Genomic DNA, 19,422 nt, shown 5'->3' on the forward strand with positions numbered 1-19,422 from the left:
TCAAACTCGCCAAACTCTGTGAATGAGCGCCAAAGTCATGCCCCTACGACAAGGAAAGCTTCCATCCAAACCTGTCAATAATCTCCTGCCAGTCTTGATCCGTGGACGTTGCGCCGCCACCGTCAAAGTCCCTTGTCTGCCAGATTGTCCAAACAACCCTCTTCACCGTCGAGATATTGCTGATAGGCCACTTGCTGTCCAGAAGGTTGAATAGATCAAGAACAGCCTTGCGGTGTGCGTCACTGGAACTGACACACCCCGCGATGAACAGCGGCCACATTGGAAACGATCGCCTCGGCTGGTCCTCGACAATCACCTCGCCAAGATGACCCAACAGCGTCTGCAACAAGTGCGGAATCGCCCGAGTCCGTACGGTAGCGCCGTACACAATCAGCTGGAGGTAAATCAGAGCAGCGAACCGAAAGCACTCGGCGCTTTTGACGAGGTAGTCGTCGTGCATGCTCTCGGCGGAAAAGTCCAACTCTCGAATGCGTCTCTCGAGACGTGATCCCTCTTCCGTGTACCCGCCGTCCTTCTGAGCACCTGCCGAGATCATGCTAATCAACTGAACTAGCTCCATCGAACAGCCGATTTGGGGGTCAATGGTCTGGAACGTCCCTTGGCCTGGCAAGAGCCGTTCGAGGCGTTGGATGGCTTCATCACAGTCGTCGGTCTGTCCATCATGATGCGGCGCTTTACATCCGGTCGTCTTCATCAAGACGTATCGAAATCGAAAATACTGGAGCGCGAGAGCGGCGCACTCAGGCGTGATCCAGTCGCCGTGGTTATCCATGATGGCCAGAGCACCCCGCAGATGCCTCAACCACGACGGCCGAGACCCCTCGGCTATCTCCAAGGAGGCCTGGAGCACACACGTCAGGAGGTTCTCCTCCGCCTCGAGAGCGGTGTTGAGCTTCGACTGCAGCTGCGTCAAGGCGTTGATTTTGTATCGGATGGCCGCCCCGGCATAGTCTACCCCGTCTTGCGGGGTCCTCCGAACCATTTCCGCCGCGCTCAGTGCCAGGACGGTAGAAAAGAGAGGGCCGCTGCTGCTCAGGAGTATGGGCATGACGCACGTCCGGAAGAGGTTCCTCTCGCTGGGGACATACACCCGGCTGTTGCTGATGACCTCAAAGTCTGTCTTGTCAGAGCGGCTGTCTGGCGTAGACCTCGACTACTTACAGTACTGAACCATCATGCTTTCTCGTCCGCCGGGGAGCGTGCTTGACTTTGGCAGCCAGCTCAGAGCCGGCATGAGCTGCTCTTGAGACGACGGCAACACCCCTCTGGGGCCGTCTGCGTACTGCTGACAAACGAGAGCCAGCTCGTCGCTTCGAAGGTTCACAAAGGAATCGCTCGCCGGCGACTCCAACGGCGTGATGAAGTGGCCAGATGCCACGGAGAGGAGAAACTTGGACGGCGAAGACTGGCTCGACTTGACGTACACACACACGACGCCGTGCCTGCGACAGCTGGCGCACTTTGGCTTCCCTTCATCGCACCTCCGCTTTCGTCGCCGACAGTCCAGACATCCGGTTCGGCTCCGGGTCCCGTTGCCGGCCATGTTTCTTGATTGGTGGGTCTACGACGTGGTCATGGCCTGGTGGGAGAGCCATGAGATCATGCTCGGACGACTGATTTGATGAGAGATGCAGGTTCCAACAAAGGTGTCCTCCGACTTGACGCCGAAGACCCCGGTCCGCATTATCGGGGTAGATAAGGGGGGCTCCGTGTTGAGATGCGGGGATAGTCACCGGGATTAGGTAAGCAGACAGACGGTGGTGCAGGGATGGGAGCTCGACTTCCCAAGGCCTTTGACTCTCGACGAAACGGCAGACGTCAGGTCTGTGGGTCAAGAGAGAGTCTGGGGAACACATCAAAGCAACTGCCATCCCAACCGTCTTGCGGCGAGTTTAGGACTCCGGGCCCGCTCGGCTGGGGTGCCTTGACTCGCTGGGTCGTATCCGTCGTATCTTCCAACTAACATGCTTTCCGAATCCGAGGCGACGGACTATCGGATGAGGGGCTGGAGTCTCTGAGAGGGCAACACCATGCCTTTACATCTCACGAGAAAACATGTCCCTAGAGAATTCCGAAGATGACCTCGCCCCTGAGCCTGACGTGCCGGTGCGTGCTCTGAGGCGATGCCGGAGATCACATCTGAGACTGCAGAACATGACTGACACCCGTGCAGGGCGACACGGATTCAACCATCGGGAGTGTACGCAAGTTTCCAAGCCTGGTGAGCCCTCTACTCACGGGATAACAGGACGATTTCTCTGCTACGACAAGCCTCCGAAGCTCTATCATAGACTACCGCGTCGAAAACGGCAGAACATATCATCGTTACAAAGAAGGCAGTTAGTCGCATATCCACGGCCTCCGACTCCCATACTAAATAAAAGCTTTCCAGAATACTTTGGACCAAATGACGAGCTGGAAACCGACCGGCTAGACCTGCAACACCACCTGTTCCTCCTCACATTCGACAACAGGCTGGGGTTCGCGCCTCCGAATGATCCCGAGTGGAAGGGCGGCCGCGTGCTCGACGTCGGGACGGGCACCGGCATCTGGTGCATCGACTTTGGCGACGAGCACCCCAACGCGGACGTCCTCGGTTTCGATCTGTCGGCCACGCAGCCAGAGTTGTGCGTTGCGAAGTCCGTTCTGGAGACACAGCTGACAATGGACCCCCAGCGTCCCACCCAACGTTCAGTTCGAAGTAGACGACCTCGACAACGAGTGGATCTACTCGAGGCACTTTGACTACATCCACATACGCGGCATGTCAGGAAGCGTGCGCAACTGGCCCGAACTCCTCAAAAAGTGCTACGAGTATGCCTTGTCTCGTCAACCCGCCGGCCAAACGCATCGATCACGTACTGACAGCACAGCAACCTCAACCCCGGCGGCTACATCGAGCTCCAAGAAGTAGAAGAGACAATAACCCGCGCAGATAGCTCGACATCCACGAGCGATGCCTTTTCCAGATCCCTCGCCTACGTCTCCTCGGCCCTAAAAGTCTTTGGGTGCCCCTTTATCCCTCTCGACGACCTCACGACGCTCATGACGGAGACAGGCTTCAGCGACGTCCAAGACCGCCGCTTCACCTGGCCCCTCAACAGCTGGCCGCGCAATCCGCACCTCAAGGAGCTCGGGTCGTGGACGCGCGAGAACCTCGCCTCCAACACAGCTGGCATGATCATGGCGCCCATGACGCGGGTGCACGGGTGGAGGGAGGAGGAGGTGCACGTCTTTGCCGCCGAGGTGCGGAGGGATCTCGCTGATCGTGGGAATCACGCGTACTGGCCACTGTGAGTTGACTGACTGCCGGTGATGACCACTTGCGAAGTTGAAGATGGTGGCAGCAAGACTGACATGCTATAGCCGCGCTATTTGGGCCCGAAAGCCCGAGACGTCCGAGTGACCCCCGCGAGCCGGTGCATCCGTTGCTTCGGACGTTGTCACACCGAGTCAACCCCCACGAACGCTGCAGACACATGCAAACACCACGTCTTTCAACTCGTGTTCTCATTCAAGCCATCATTACACGACTACATAGTTGAACAAATACCAGGCGCCGCATGAGGGTATCCAATCAAACCCCCCTACTCCAATGAGCCCCTCCGAAGCCTGAAAAAATCCATCCGGCCGAAAACGCCGTTTCATTAACACACGAAATCCTGAGCCTCCCTTTTTGTTTTGCTCTATCCCGACTCCATGTAGTGCAAAGTATGCTTCCAACCAGAAAATCCCATCGTGAATTTGCAAAGATGCTCCCAAAGGAGTCTATATGCGAACGTAAAATGCAAGAGCGCAAAACGTGAAATCATGCGCGTTAGGCGAGGGTGGCAATTTCAGCTGCACCGTCACCATCCTTCGTAGTCGTGTCCACACCGGCCGCCGCCCAGTTCATGGCGTCGTTCATGCCATCTTCCCCAAAAACATTGGCCATGAACCCGTCGTCTGTGTTGTTGACGCCCTCTGGCGGGAACTGGAGCCACTGATCAACATCAAACTCTGTGCCCGTCATGGCGTTCCAGTCAATTTCTTCTTGGGTCTGCAGAAACTCGAGGTCGAGTGGGCCGGGCTCCTCGGTGCTGCCGAAGCTGCCGTTGGCGCTCGGCGTCATTGCCTCAAGCGAAGACTCGTGGTCCTTCTCGGTCGGCGGGGGGCTCTGCGCAGACAAGTCAAGCGCTGCGGCGTTGATGGTCTGCGGCAGGAACTCGCGCTGGGGGTTCGGCTTGTTGGCGAAGAGGGCCTCGCCGGTCGTCATGTAGGGGATGTTATCGGGCGGGGGCGTCTGCGCGCCAAATGTCGGCTCGGCAAGCTTGAGGTTCTGCTGCGTCATGGGCGCGGTAGTCTGCTGAAGGTTAATGTCAATGGCGGCCTTGCGGAGGGCCGCATCGAGGAACCCGGTGGCGTAGTCGGCGGCGGCGTAGATCTCGCGCAGCTTCTCCATGACACGCATGCACTGGCGGAAGCCGCGGGTGGCGCGGTCTCTGGACTGCGAGACGGGGTTCTTCATTTCCAGAAGATGGATGATCATGGCCGGCAGGATGACGGTCACGCCGGTGGTGGGGAGACACCTCTCGAGGCGGAGCTGGTGGAGCTCGGCCGCCATCCGGGTGACGTGCATAGCGGCGTCGCGGACCCGGAGCCGGGACATCTCCTGCACCTGCCGGGAGGTTGTCGGTGCGTGAACTGGAGACGACGGCAGGAACTGCGGGCGATGCAGGGCCGAGATGGTGGTGTAGTAGACCATGTGCAGCAGGGTGCGCTGGACGGCAACAGTCGACCGCCCGTTCTTGACATCGAGGGGCGTCAGGGGCCTGTACTGGCAGATGGCGGGCAAGGTGTCGGCCCAGGCCATAAGCTCCAGGTCTACCGAAGTCACACTCTCGACATTGTCGAGCTTCTTATTCGGGAACAGCATCATGGTGCTGTTGACGGTGTTCTCCGGGCGCATCTTGTCGCGGATGAGGACGGAGTACTGGGCCTTGAGCATGTGGCTGATGCAGATACACAGCTGCGCCTTGGAGATGCACAGCGCGGCCAACTCCCGCTGCATCGAGACATCGCGGAGCAGCATGCACTCGGCGGGAATGATCTTGTTCTCCTCGGGCAGAATCTCCAGCTCAAAGTCGTTCTCCTGCAGCATCGGCACGTCAAAGTCCTCATCCTTGATGCGGGTGGGCCTGCGCATGCCCAGGGCGATGAGGCGGTCGCGCATGAAACAAGACCACCAGATGCGCTTCCACAGCTTCTGCTTACGAACCGGCATGCTCGTGGCGGCCGGGTCGCGGTGCAGGCCAATGGTGTGGGCCAGCGAAATGGCAACGCCCATCCAGTGCCATGTGTCCTTTTGGTCGTCGGGGGTCTCGTACCAGTACGTCATCAGAAGAAGGGCCTGGACGAGGACGAGGCGATCCGACTCGTAGTCAAAGTCGTAGAGCAGCTGCAGACGAACGTTTAGCATGTGAAAGGGTTGAGCGTGGGGGTGACCCCTGTCGCTAGCGCGGCGTCAAAGAAAGTTCAGGGACGGGCCACTTACCCTCGTCTTCTGGAAGAAGGCCTTCCTGGCGGCTTTCCGCGTCGGGTATCCCGCCTCGCGAAGGACCTTCATGTCGACAAAGGCGGTGGCGGAAAACATGACGGCCTGATACAAGAACAGGCTGACCTGACCGCACAGCCCATCCTGGGCGTTGATGATGGCCAGAAAGTCGTACAGCTCGAGCAGCGGCATGTACGGATGAACGTATTCGACGTAGGACTGGAGCAGAGCATTCTGCAACGGTAGCGCAGGCAGAGTCAGGGCACCCTTTGCGTGCAGGTAGGTAACATCCTCCTGGGCGATCTTGGCGGGTAGCGGTTTCACAAAGGCCGGGAGCTGGCCGTGGAGGTCGGGCTCCTCGAGGGAGGCGAGGAATTGACTCGTTCGCCCGTCGCCGGCGCCGCCTGCACCGCCCATGCCGCCAAAGAGAGAGGCCTGGGCGAGCAGGTTGGACAACAGGCGACGAGAGTTGCCATCTGCTGACGCTGCGGCCGCAGCAGACTGCAGCTTGGTGAGCAGCGCTGCGCTGTCATGACGGTAACCCGATCGTTGATCTAAGATTCACAAGGTCTCGTGGTCAGCGAGTCGTCCCAAAACATTGACCGCTTTGGTCTGGGGTGGGTTGGACGATGATAATGACTGCAGACCAAGGCTGGCATGTGAATGTGGATTACGTGTGAGAGGCTAAGGGACGTGGGAGGGACGGAGCTGGGGCCGCGGACGGAGTGCGGAACGGAGGGGGGGTACGCTGAAGAATCAGGAGAGACTTGACTGGACGAGGAAAGGCGGAGAAAGGCCCCAGGTCACGGGGTAGGAAAAGTCCAAGACGCCCCTCCACACTTTACCCCGTTCCGTCCCCTCCCCCAGTCTGAGCCCCCCCGGACAGGGCAGCGATGGGCAAAACCAGGAACAAAAAAGAAGACACAACAAACAGGGGACGCAATTTGGATGTGCGGTGCGGAATTGAAAGATCCCACGCTAGAAAATTGATTCCAAAAAAAAAAGGTGTTGCAGGGCCAAAAAAAGAATTGTGCGACAGAGACGAAGGCAAACTTACAGATCATGTGCGGAACGTGACCCTCGATTCCGTCTGAAGAGCCGCCGGGTACCGACAGGCCCCCGAGAACACCAGGGCCAATTCCAACGCCGATTCCGTTTCCTCCTGCAGCAGGAGCAACGCCGGCACCAATGCCAGACGTCGCATTCAGGGGCACGCCGGAGGATGCGGGAACGGGGTTCGCGGCGATGGAGCCGTTGACCGAGGCCACCGAGGCATTGCTAGGTCGGCGCAGTTCCGCGCTGCTGTGAATGTTGATTGGGTTTGCGCCCTTGGAGCGCAACTGTGCCTCGGCTCCCACACCATGGTGCCCCGCCGTGCTGGCAGTCAACAAGTTCTTCCTACAAACGCGCCAAGAAGTCAGCGGGGGTCAACTTTGCGGGATTGGGGGTTTCCCCATGGGCGTCATGTCGGCATCCCCAATCGTCCGCCTGCATCGTGCCGAGGCACCGGCGAGTTGCAAGATACCGGACTTCGGTCGCGGACGAAGATACGGAGACGTCAAACTCACTTTCGTCGGCGGCTCTCCTGGACAACGCACTCGACATTGTCCCATCTGCAGTTGCCGCAGGGCGCGCCTTCAACCACGTCGCAGCGGACCTTGCGCGCGCGACAGCTCACGCAGGCGCGGGCGGCTCTGCGCTTCGTAATCTTGGTCGGGGGCGCTCCATCCTTCAGGTCCGCGTCCGATGATGAGCGCTTCTTGCTCTGCTCCTGGTCCGAGGAGGTGTCGTTGGCGTCGTCGTTTTTCGGGTCCTCGGCAGCCTCGGCGGGCTCTTCCGTGGTCGCCATCGTCAGCGCCGATAGATCGGTGGCCGGCTCGGGAGCAGGCGTTGCCTCGGGGGCGGTGGTAGTAGTGGTGGTGGTTTCGGTCGCCATTGTCACGGCACTCAAGCAGTCTCCCCTATTTAGAGACTGCTCGTTTAAGAGGCCGTTTGCTTACAAGTGAAGTAGAAAGGTATCGTCAGTCTCGGGTGATGGCCGAGAGTATAGATCAAGAATCGTCTGTGATGTCCGGAGACTCAATACGTATGGAAACGGCTTGCAGATGTAAGGGGCTCGCATATACGGGCGGCGGATGAGCTTTGCGTACACGTCGTCAAAGCTGGGGCGGTAGATCCTCGTGTTGAGGCGGGACACAAACGTAAATAACAGAACAAGGCGGAACGAGGTTGCGTTGAGATGAGCATTGAATGTTTCCAAGCCTGATACTAAATGTTGCTGCTGCTATGGGTGCGGACAACCCTTGGGTTAGAGACCTTGTGTGTGGTGTGTCTGGGGCGTGTGTCTCGTGATTTGGTGGTCGATGCTGTGTTGGGCAAGGTCTGGAATTGGAGATGCAAAGGACGAGGCAACATCAAGCTCGAATTGTTTAGAAAAGCCGGAGCTACGGGCAAATGCTCGAGGTGGGAAAAGGGCAGCAAAGGAGAAGCGGGAATGTGGGGTCCAAGGGTGCGAAGGGGATGGGCGGAGGTATTATATTATTCCAATGGGATCAATCTTTTTGCAACAGACAGCCTGGAAAGAGAGAAACTGGGAACGGACTCTCTTTCTTTCGTCTGGAATTCCCACGAGGTATCCTTTGCTGTGTGTACCCCCCCCCCCCCCGGCCTATGGAGTCAAGGACTGAGGTACACCCCCTGGCGGCCCCCTCCTCTTTCTGGCTCCTTTCACTCTGCGATCCATTGACGAGACTAGGCCGGGCGAAGAAACGAGGGAGGCGGAACACCCCTGCTCCTCCCCAGCTGCCCAGCTGCACCATTCTACACCTGGCAAGGTCAGGAAAAAGGCAGAGGGTAATAATTAAAGCAGGACCACTTCGACCACAGAACGACGTGGATCTCTGCGTACCCCGAATTATGGGGAAACGAAGCTAGCATTAGCAAGAACAAGTGCAAAGCAGCAAAATATGGAGAAGTGGACAAGAGTTAGTCAGGCTTGAGACAAGGATGCTGGATGAGACGGAGCGCCAGAATTTGAAGTTCCCTGAGGTGCTGCGGTACCTTCCTTACAACCTACAGTACATATGTACCACAGTAGAGAGAGTACGTATCGGGGAGATTGTACGTACTCCACACGAAATACCTCACCTTCCCTCACCTCGAGGTCTCCCGTCCTCACGTCTTCACGATGCCACGCCACGATGCACTTTCCCACCGAGATTGTCTGCTTGCATTCCCTCCCATCCCACGCCATGACCTCGACGCCCTCGAGCTGTCAAATCTGTCTTGTCCGATGACCCGTGACCTGCATTGAGCGCAGTGACACAGAGACCACGGGACGTTGTTGCGTTTCCCAGGCCTGCCGTTGGACCTTGACCGGGATTGGCCAAGAGAGGGAAGCGTGGAACCAAGCCGCACTGCGCAATCGCTGCGCAATGTCAGGGCGCTCTTACATCGTTCTGCATCGATGTGTTCCATTGGTGACGGCTACTGACTGCTTACCTCACGGTGCCACGGCCTGCAGAGTCGAGACTACAGACTGACAGACGCCATGAGATTCTTCATCCAGCGCCTCCCCGTCCGCCACGGCGAAGCTCGCGTGTGCTTCTCCTGGTGGTGGTGGTGTTCCATCCCATATATCCTTTGTGCCACCTTCCATCCATCCGGTCGAGCCAACCATTGCGCCGAACATGGCAAACGAAATCTCACAACCTCCAACTCTATCACTTCCTGACCTCATCTTTGACACCTTCCAGCGCATCAGCAGACAACCTACAACCAAACAGCCGCCGCGCCCGCTGGCTTGCTTCGGCATCATCGCATGTGAAGCCAACTGCAGATGTCGTAATCGCAACTCCCACCATCCCTGCCTCCTTCCAGCCAAGCTTGCATCTTTGGCCGTTTGGGACGCAGTACGGAGCAGCTGCGAATCTCTGGGGGCTCGGGAGGGGGTTGAACATGAGGGGCGCCGCGGCTTCCATAGTGGGGTGCCTGCCTCTCTCACCGGGCAGGTTATCACAGATCGTCGAGGCAAGTCATCTCGAGCACAGAGTCCATACAGCCAAGGACCAAACTCTACTGCGCCCGTCAACTATCAAATCGTGACAACACCCGCCGGCCTGCATTCGAGATTGCTGTCGACTTGCAGTTTGCGGCCTCGTACATGAGGCAATACCTGATTTTCCCGCCCGTATGCAACTGGCGCACCCCGGCCGATCCTGCCCCGATCCCCTCTGCCCTAAGGTAAGCTACGTACTTTGTAGGAAACCCTCTCTTTCCCGTGAATCCACCCGCACTTGCTCTAAACAAATGACTGCTGTTGCTTCCTTCCTTCCTGGGCCCAGACACGATGGGCAGGCACTATGGGAAGGCGGCCTCTTGGTTCGTTACCACTTTCCTTCAGAGTCCAGTGTCTCCAGTGCTCCTACCATTTCGTGTTATCAACAATGGACCCATGCCTGCCATATCTGCTGCGTAGTGTGATGTGTCTCAGCAGCTGCAACACGTCCACCTTGCCGCATCGACGCTAGCTCTCCCATGTCGCCATGCTACGTACCGCCATGCCACAGCCTAGAACTTGACCTTCTCCAGAAAGCTCACCCGGCCCCAAAAACAACAAACAGACCAGCTGGCCGATCTCCTTCACCGCAAAACACCTGTTGTCGCTAGAGACTCGCTAGCCTTCTATCCTCCGTACTAGGTAGGGAGTCCAGAGTCCACAGTCCACAGTTCACCTCCCGCGGCCCCGTATCCGACTGACCTTCTCCGCCAGATCCATTTCTCCCCAATCCCGTATGTGTCAAGACGAGGCCCGGACGACAGCAGGAAATAGGCAAAGCCTTGGCTTGAGGAGGCTTGGGTTCTTGGGGACCTTGGTACTCCAGCCCCAGTCCCAGTCCCCGTCGCCAGAGTTCCTGGAATCCAAGGGACGAATCGTCATCCAGGGATCATGACCTCTTCCTCCACGGCCTCCACCCGAATGCAGCAACCCAGGCCCTTGACCCCATCTCTCGTCACTCACACCTTGTGGAGAACGGCCAGCCGCCAATCACCAACCTGCAGCCGTGCCGTTGGCTGCCCCAGGGCTGGAACAAGTACTCCTTGAGGCGCCGCCCTCAGTACGGATACCTGCCTCCAGGTACCTCGTCCACCGGGTCACTATTTACCAGAGTCCAACATCACTAACCAGCGCCAGCCTCGCGAGTCAGGTCCAATCGAGTCAGCTCCGGTGTGGGCTCCAAGGATCACGCCCAGACACAGGCACCACAGCCAGTCCACCTCCGCTCACCGCAGCATCCAACCACAGACGCCTACATAATCCTTAGCCTATCGTAACCCTCATTCCCCCAGTGGCCCCCTCCAACTTTAAAGCATCACGAGCCGCTCTGCAATTTTTCACACCTCATCTCAAACTGCACCCGTGCCATTGGGTCAATTGCGCCTACCCTTAGTCACCACTCGTCACTCGTCGCTCACCACCAACGGACCGTGGCCGATGCGGCATTCTGGGCAGGTGTCCCAAGGCAGTCAAGCGCAGCCAGCCTCAAGCGATGGCCGGCGTGTCTGGCGTTTTTGTGACTATCTGAGGACACCACTCCAGCCTCGGGTTCTGTCATAATTCTGCACAACGCAGCATCATGACACCCGCCACTGTCAGTACGCAGTAAATTGCGAGCAGAAGGTGGCCCGCAGAAGGGGCCCAAGAAGCCGTGCAAGTCGGCTTCTTCACCAAGTCGGCTTCTCAAAGGCCACACCCTCGCTCTCGCTTGCCCCAATCCATCAGGGTTTCGTCGTCTCGTTGGATCGACACACGATACACGCCCTTTAGTCCGAAAGAACAAGATGCACAATTCCCGATTCAATCGCTCCCGTAATCAAAATCGATGCCCTTGCACCGGCGGGCGCCCAATCACGTCCCATTCCACACCTGGAAATATCTCCATTCGCCCAGCTGGATTCGGCAACAGTCGGGACTGGGGCGTGGTTACCCCTGTCCAGTACTTCCCACATACACAGGTCATCCACTCTTGGAGTCTTGACACAACAGACGCGATCACGATCCGTTTCCACGTCCCGACTGCGAGCAATGAACGGTTTGGATGAATGGGAAACACTGGTGGAATATTCACCCAAGTGCAGTCCTGAACCCCGGTGGGCGCAATGTTTCGGTCAACGTTCCACCCCTGCGTCCTGTCCGCCCAAAACCTTCTCCCGGCCGAAGGTCCCTGGCGCCGACTCGACGGCACCGCGTACATGCATGCCGACGTCTGTACGTACTGTACCACCGTGCAATTCCCGTCCCTACATCCCGGCCACCATCTCAAAAAAAAAAAAAAAAAAAAAAGCCTGTCCTGACTCCGTCCAAACCTTGACGGCAAGTAAAAATGGCCAGCAGATGTGACGCATCAAGATTAAGCCAAAAAGCCAACGAGTCCAATGAGCGTTTTGCAGAAGATCTGCAGCGCCGTCTCGTCTCGTTCAGTTGCTGTGTCTGGTACAGCCATCTTGTCCACCGTCGCAGGTCCTAATATCCATTGTCAGCTAGACCCAGGAGCCCCAGTAAATCCACCTGACGAAACACGCACTCCCTTTGCTCCGATGCCACTTGCCGGGCGTGCGTGCCTCTTGGTACGGAGTATGACGAGTGCCGTATCCAATGGTTCAGACTGCCTCCGTACCAGCCGGCCAGACCATCCTGGACGTCGACCCAAAATTAGGGGCGTTTCTGAGCCTCACTCACCGCACTTGTATCGGAACCGCATGGCTACTTGGTCATCCATGACTTTACGATAATGCAACGGCAATCAACGGTCGCGAGAGTTTCGCCAGATACCGTGCCTCCCATCGACACGGCACGCAGCCGGATCGGCAGCCTTCCCACGGAGCATTCGCAGGCACTGCCATCACAACAAGACATTCGGCACAAAATCTGGCATCCGTTGACAAGTCCCGGGGCAAGCCGCACAGGACACGAGGAGCAAGACAGTTCCCCCACACATGTGGAGGAAAACCGTGGGAAAGCAAAGCCGTCCAATCAGCGATGACGCCGGTAAATTGCCCCACCTTGTTGCAAAGCCTCCACCCGGCCGGCGAAGGGTGGGGTCGCCGACCTGCTCCGATCCTGATGTCCGAATTCACCCTTGCTTGCAGCCCACCAAGCCGCAAGCTCATCCACACCATCGCTTGTCAAATCTCCAGCGACTTTCTCTTTCCGTCCTGACGTGTGCTCCACAACTCACCGGCATGGACCACGGCTCCTCTTTTTGCACATCAAGGCAAATCAGGGAAAAGAAGCAAAGAGGGGCAAGACGGGGCTGGATGACAAGTCAGATACTGCGTAGATAACGGGTGTGTTTCCGTTCGGAACACTGCTGCGTCTCCGCTTGCTGCTTACAATGCCACAATGCCTGCATCACGAATGGTTGTGGACGCACTTTTGAATGCGGGCGGATCAAGAATACAGCGGACAGTCAGAGTGGACACTCGACGCGAACGCGCGCAAGGCAAGGCAGGGGAACAAAACGGGATTAGTCCGCGCGGACGGTATCCGTTCGGAAACCTGCTTGGGTTGGTGGCCTCTTTTTACTCTTCTGACTGCGCTTCCGCTTCCGCTGCCGCTTGCCTTGCTTTTTCCCATGGGGAAAACGCGGGCCCTCCAACTCCACGATCTGATGAGCTTGGCTTTCCGTCGTTCGATACACTAGTTTCGACTCTCACTCGGACTTGTGTATTAGTGATCCATTTTTCTGCGCATTCATCATTCGTAGTTCCGCCTCTTGCTTGGGCGATTGATTGTTTGACGGCGGCATGAAACATATTCCGCCTTCCACCGCTTTGCCCACTCGCGCACTTTCTACACCGGGTGGGTTAATTAGCAGATGTGATCAACTGTACAATGCATTGCCGATTATCGTGATATATCTGTCGTGATAACTGCACGAGCTACGTCTATCCCATGCCAAAACACCCCATACGCAATCTAGTCAAATGCTTCACCCAACACGTAGACCCCCCTCCGTCTCCGCGTATCATCCACACTACACTATAGCGACTGCTGCAGCACATCACTTGCCCTCCTTGCCAACATTCCCAACAGCCGGCGCCGCCTCGTTAGCCTTGTCCAACCTCGCGAGCGACTTGGCGTCCAGCCCGGCATACCACCGCCTAAGCAGAGCCGCATACCCCGTCTCCCCCTCAGACAGCTCCACAGGCGGACCCCGAATCTGCGGCAAATCATCGCCAGCGTCCGCATCAGCACTGCTACCGCCGTCCCCTCCTCCCTGACCTTCTCCCCCATGTCCGTGCCGTCTCGTCTCGAAAACAGCCCAGCTAGACCCGTCATTCGCCCTCAACCCGAACCCGCTCCTCGTAAGCACCATGACGCTAAAGTTCCGCAACAGCACCGCGTCGCCCTGGCGAATCACGGGCAGCGCGGCCTTGTGCGGCCTGAAAATCTGCACGGCGACCGTCTGCGCGGGCGCGATGGAGTGGTCCGTGACGTTGAACGCCAGCATGATGCCGCGGGGCCCGCCCTTTGCGCGCTTCGCTTCGGGCGGGTTCGTGGTGGCGACGGCGAGCACGTCGACCGTGCGGCCCGGGTGGCTTCGGAGGACCTTGAGGGAGATGCAGTCCGGCACGTCGGCGCGGAGGGATCTGGTGAGCTGGGCTTTGAGGGCTGCGGAGGATTGTTCTGTTGGTTGTGATGTTGATGATGCAGCAGCCACTTTTGAGGTTTCCTTGTCCTTGGCCTTTGATTCTTTAGTCTTGGCTTCTTTGGAGACAGTTTCCTTGGCCCCCTTGGTGACATTCTCCTTGGCGGTCTTGGGAGCTCGCGATGGTGACTTGATCGCGGCCCTAGCGGGCTGCACGCCCGTATCCTCCTCCGCGTCCGCATCAGGTGAATCGCTCTTGAGCGCCAGACTCGCCGACCTGCCTCGGCTCGTCGTCGTCGCTGCCGCCGCCATCCCTCGAATGGGAGCGGCAGCGGCGCTGCTGTGAATATCAGGCGTCGTGCGATCTGATAGGCGCGTCGACCGTCGAGAAGCAATCGACGCACGGGCCAGCTTGACGCTGGGATCCTGATCCTTGCTGTTGGTTCTGCGGTGGCCGCGACCACCTCGCTTCGGAGTTGGCTGCTGCTGCGCGGCGGAAACGACTTCCTCCGATGGGTCCTCGGCGATAAGAGACGATTGCGCTTCCGACGGTTGCGCCGACGAGTCTCGGATTTGTGATGACTCTTCGTTGATAGGTGAGGACGCATCTGCATCAGCTTCGTGGGGAATGACCGCTTCCTTCTCCATCTCCACCTCCTCCTCATCGTCTAGCAGCGGTTCGTGGGGTTGGACTGGGGCCACTGCGGGGGACTCGGCGGGGCGTTTGTCGTCGAGATGCTCCGCCAATTGCTCCGCCTGTTGTTCACCATCGTCGGGCACAGTCACCTCGGTGGTCTGCGTCTCGACGAACGACTGTGAGAAGGATTCGACGGTTTGTGTGGCGCGCGGTGTCAACTGCTCGTCAACTTGTGAGGTTTCTGTTTCGACCATCTTCTCCTCAAACGATTGAGGCGTTGGCGTCGGTGATGCCATCTGTGTAGACTTGGCGTCATCCAGCTCGTCCACGTCCATTGCGTCTTCAACTTGCGCCTGCTGTGCGTCCGTCGTCTCCAGGGGCTCCGTGATGGTCGTCTCAACAGTCACCCGTGACATCTCGATAACCTCAGTCTCGGGGTGAGTGTCGTCGGCGGCATCACCTCCCTGAGAGACTGGGCGTTCCTCGACCATCTGCGTCGTGGTGATGGAAGTCGTAACCGTTTGGTCTTCCTCGTACATCATTGACTCCTCGTACAGCTGGCTCTGGATGAGTAGGTCCTGGGTGGCATCGTCGAGCTCCATATCGGAGTCTGCGGCATTGCTGCTCACTTCTTCGTCGACCGACATGTCGTCTAGGTCGCCCATGTCAACGTCCGCTGGCTCCAGAGAGCCTTCGTCGTCAGATTTCATGTGCACCTCGACTGTAGCTTCTTCGACGTCCTGGACTGTAGTCTCATCAGGAATCAGTGAGACTTCCATGTCTTCATCGTCAGATTGAGGCTGCGTCTCTTCCACTTCCATCTTGGTGATCTCTGTCTCGTTGATCTCGACATGATCCGGCGTGACCTCTTTGGTTGAGTTGCGTACTGTTGCTTCGACAGAGACTGTCTCTTCCACTGCTTCGGACACGGTGACCTCGGTGTGTTCCGGTGATTGTTCTTTGGCGGCGACCTTGTCGTCGGGATCGGCTTGCTGCACTTCTTCTGTCTGCCCAGGCGCTTCAACATTGCTGGCTTCTAATTCTGGTGTCTGACGGCTGACATCCTCGACAGGGACTTCAGGCTGAACAATTTCATCCTCTGGTCGGGCGACTTCAGGCTCGGCAGCATCCTCCACCCTTGCTTGGAGACTTTCTGTGGTGAGAGCTTCTGATTGATCTGGCAGTGACTGACCCTCAGCTTCGTCTATGACCAACTCTTCAGGCTCAACGTCCTCCTCTGGCGCAATTGGGACGTCGGCAGCCTCAGTCTCTGGCTCTGGTGACTCTTCAACAGCCGGAACAGCTCGAACGGGGCTGGACACCTCAGCTACTGGAGACTCAACAGCTGGTTTCTCCTTAGCAGCTGAGACAAGCCGAACGGGGCTAGATTCCTCCTCAACGACCGGGACAGGCCGGACGGGGCTGGATTCTTCAGCCATCGACTTAACGGCAGGTTTCTTCTTAGTAGCGGTGACAGGCCGGACGGGGCTGGATTCAGCCACGGGAGACTCAACGGCGAGTTCCTCCTCGACAGCCGGGACAGGCCGAACCGGGCTAGATTCCTCAGCCATCAACTTGACGGCCGGCTCCTTCGCAACGTGTCGGACCGGGCTAGAAACATCCGCCAAAGACTCGGCGGCCGGTTCCTCGACAGCTGAGACAGGTCGAACAGGGCTGGACTCCTCAGCCACAGGGGACTCAACAGCGAGCGTCTCCTCCCCCAGCAACTCAGAATCCTCGCCGTCGGTTCTGACTGGGCTAAATACGGCCTCCTTCGACGTTGCATGGCCAACAGGATCCTCGTTAAACGGACTGGATGACGCCTGCTTCGGCATCGTATGACCGACGTTCTCATTGAACGGACTCGACCGCACAGCCCCCGTCTCTTCAACGCCCGTCATGCCCTCTGACGGGGCCGGTGTCTGACGGTCACTCCCGGCATCATCAGCCGCAAGCTCCTCCTCCAACTCCTTTTCGAGCTCCGCCTCAAGATCATCCGATTCCCCTCGCGAGGTAGGCCGGGACGAGCTGTGCGGAACGCCTGCCATTTGCGGCAGCTTCACCGGGCTCATCGTCTCGAAATCGTCGCCAATCGATCCCGTCGTCAGATCCGGGGCGGAAAACACTGCCGCCTGACGGGGCTTCGGTGTGGGTGTGCCGACTTGCGACGCCTCATCCTCTTCGCTCTCCGCATCAGACGGTTGCGGCGACGAGCCTTGTTGACTGGCCTCGTTCCTGGCACTTCCTTCCTGGCTCTCTTGATCGTCCATGTCCTCGTCTTCCATCTCATCGGCAGACCCATCGTACTGCGGTATCTGTCGCCGAGGAACCGCGGCGGGCTGTGGCGGTGGCGCGGGAGCTTCACCCTCGTCCTCGGAATCCGAGAGCAAGTCGATGACTACCGGTGGTCCCCCTCGCGGAGCAGCAGGTGGCGGTTGATTCTCTTGGTCCTCGTCTTCGTCATAGTCCCCCTCATCGTAGCCCTCCTCATCGTAGTCTTCAGATTCTTCGCCCTCCTCGTCATCTTCGGGGTCCAGTATTTCATCCTCTTCTTCCTGTCCGTAGTCCGACTCCAAGTCTGTTCCTGCATCATCATCTTGGTTGTTGCTGAGATTGCGGAAATGGGTAATGTCGTAGTCCCCGCCGGTATCGTCGGCCTCGTGCTCGGCTTCCTCGTCGCTCTCTTCGCTGCTCTCGCTGCTGCTACCACTGCCCACTGGACTGCTCTCCTTTTCTATGCTTGCGGCTTCTTCGCCTCGCTCGTGACGTCTCTCGGCGTATGTTCTCGATGCAAAATTCTCCTCGGGGCCGTCTTGGTCTTCCGACATTTGGTCCTCCTCTACCCTAAGTGCTTCTTCATCCTCAGCATCGTCTCTCGCCTGACGCTCGCGGTCATCTTCCCATGTCTCGCCTTCGGCGTCCTGAGGACTAGACGCCCGGCCCTCATGCATTTCGCCAGACTCTGCAGGCTTCGCGGGCGATCTCGAGTAGTGTGCTGACGTGAGTCCCCATGGTATTTGCTGAGGCTCAGCGACCCCATCAACCATGACTGTGTGGTGGGGCTGCGCCTCCAGATCGTGCTGCTGCGGGTGGTCTTGGTACGCGGGTATCGGTTCTGCCAGCGGCTGCGACGTGACGACACCGTCTGGGCCGAAATGTGGCTCGTCGAGGAACGTCGCCGGGTAGTGACCATGCATAGGCGAGTGATCAAGCCCTGCCTCCGGGTATGCACTGGGTTGTTCATGAAACGTGCCTTCGGCACCGTAGTGTGGCTCCATGTCGTGGCCAAAGACCGGATCGAGAGGCGGCTGCTGAAACGCCGTCGGGTACTGCTCGTGAGCGGATGTGAATATCGGCATAGGCGGCGGCGGTCCAAATCCAAGCGGAGTCAGCCCAACGTTGGGACTGGGAGGCAGATCAGACTGAACCCCTGAATCGATCATTGTCGACTTCGACGGCGTCTGCCAGTACGAAGGGTCCTGCCGCGCCTCTGCTGCTACCTGGACGTCTCTCGGGGGGCTCGTCTCTTGCTCCACTGTCTGGCAGGCCCCGTCCACCATCGTAGGCCGTGACGGCGTGGCAACCGTTGGCTGCTCCTCAACCATTGATGTGTCTTCTTCCGCGGATGCTTCAGGCTCGGGGCTCGGAGTTCGACTGGCGTATGTCCAAACGCTGCTGTACCTGCCCGTCTTTGGCTTCTTCTTGGCCCGGGCCTTTGCTCCGTCGTCCGCCTCATCAAAGATGTCGAGGCCCCCATCGAACAACGATCCGTACGAAACCCTGGCACGCTTGAGGAACGCGGGGGACGCAAACTCGTCGGCGCCAAGACCTTGATCGGCGGCTCTCTTGCTCAAAGGTGTTTTCGCGGGTGTCGCTATCGGCCCCGGGGTCTCTTCGACATCCTGGAACGTTTCGAGGATAGACACCGGTAGCTCTTCAGGCTCTGGCTCGGGTTGTGCGGGGTGGTCGACATCGATAACCTTGACCTCTTCGGAGTCGCTTATTTTCGCCTTTGTTGTCTTAGCAAGCACCCCCTCCAGCGCACACGCTTAACCTACCTGGAGAAGCACCCTCTCCGTAAACCTCAGCTGCCACTCCAAACTCGTACCCGGAACGCGCGTCTTGGAGTCGTCCGCAACGAGCTCGACCCCGTCCAGCGACAGCGCAATCTCGTCGCCGCTGCCCAGAGCCGCATCCGCAATCGCTTTGGCGCTCGAGCCGGCAAACTCGACGCGCACCTGGCCCTTGGCGCGACGCAGGCGGAAGTCGGCCTCGGCGAGGAGGAAGGCAATGTTCTTCCTAACGATGCTGTAGGGCCACGTGATTGTCACGACGCCCCGGACGACGCGCGTCTTGGGGTCCTGGAGCGCGGGGCTCAGTTGCGCGATCGCGATGGCCTCGGCGGCTTCGAGCTGCTGCTGCGCTGCGGGTTGCGGGACCCCAGACATCGCGTCATGAGTTTGAAGGGGACGCGGCGGAGCTGATGAGTGTGTATTCGGAGATGTCGAGCATCAGCGGGGTGTTGTCGCAGTGTCGAAGGTGTGGTTGTGCTAAATGAATGTGGGATGGAAACGGTCGCA

At 58.4% G+C, this 19,422-nt stretch overlaps 6 protein-coding genes across 6 annotated transcripts; 2 read left to right on the top strand and 4 right to left on the bottom strand.

Annotated features, from left to right (window-relative positions):
* Positions 1-43: 43 nt before the first annotated feature.
* On the bottom strand, positions 44-1,564 carry CCOS01_00623 (uncharacterized protein; the record flags this gene model as incomplete). Its single annotated transcript, XM_060448820.1, has 2 exons — positions 44-1,137; positions 1,183-1,564. 2 exons carry the CDS (start codon positions 1,562-1,564, stop codon positions 44-46), a joined length of 1,476 nt encoding a protein of 491 aa, XP_060320258.1.
* Positions 1,565-2,076: 512 nt separating this feature from the next.
* On the top strand, positions 2,077-3,427 carry CCOS01_00624 (uncharacterized protein; the record flags this gene model as incomplete). Its single annotated transcript, XM_060448821.1, has 7 exons — positions 2,077-2,127; positions 2,195-2,221; positions 2,270-2,360; positions 2,414-2,648; positions 2,698-2,835; positions 2,895-3,314; positions 3,388-3,427. 7 exons carry the CDS (start codon positions 2,077-2,079, stop codon positions 3,425-3,427), a joined length of 1,002 nt encoding a protein of 333 aa, XP_060320259.1.
* Positions 3,428-3,838: 411 nt separating this feature from the next.
* On the bottom strand, positions 3,839-7,490 carry CCOS01_00625 (fungal specific transcription factor domain-containing protein; the record flags this gene model as incomplete). Its single annotated transcript, XM_060448822.1, has 4 exons — positions 3,839-5,458; positions 5,555-6,108; positions 6,612-6,952; positions 7,123-7,490. 4 exons carry the CDS (start codon positions 7,488-7,490, stop codon positions 3,839-3,841), a joined length of 2,883 nt encoding a protein of 960 aa, XP_060320260.1.
* Positions 7,491-8,543: 1,053 nt separating this feature from the next.
* On the bottom strand, positions 8,544-9,245 carry CCOS01_00626 (uncharacterized protein; the record flags this gene model as incomplete). The annotated part of the gene is made up of 3 exons (XM_060448823.1): positions 8,544-8,825; positions 8,886-8,970; positions 9,061-9,245. 3 exons carry the CDS (start codon positions 9,243-9,245, stop codon positions 8,544-8,546), a joined length of 552 nt encoding a protein of 183 aa, XP_060320261.1.
* Positions 9,246-10,502: 1,257 nt separating this feature from the next.
* Positions 10,503-10,658, top strand: CCOS01_00627 (uncharacterized protein; the record flags this gene model as incomplete). Its single annotated transcript, XM_060448824.1, has 1 exon — positions 10,503-10,658. One exon carries the CDS (start codon positions 10,503-10,505, stop codon positions 10,656-10,658), a length of 156 nt encoding a protein of 51 aa, XP_060320262.1.
* A 2,959-nt stretch (positions 10,659-13,617) lies between these two features.
* Positions 13,618-19,290, bottom strand: CCOS01_00628 (uncharacterized protein; the record flags this gene model as incomplete). The annotated part of the gene is made up of 2 exons (XM_060448825.1): positions 13,618-18,852; positions 18,901-19,290. The coding sequence occupies 2 exons, from the start codon at positions 19,288-19,290 to the stop codon at positions 13,618-13,620; spliced, it is 5,625 nt and encodes a 1,874-aa protein (XP_060320263.1).
* Positions 19,291-19,422: the final 132 nt, after the last annotated feature.

The sequence above is a fragment of the Colletotrichum costaricense genome (genome assembly GCF_030867565.1).
Source record: "Colletotrichum costaricense strain IMI 309622 chromosome Unknown Scaffold_1.1, whole genome shotgun sequence".
NCBI lineage: Eukaryota > Fungi > Ascomycota > Sordariomycetes > Glomerellales > Glomerellaceae > Colletotrichum > Colletotrichum costaricense.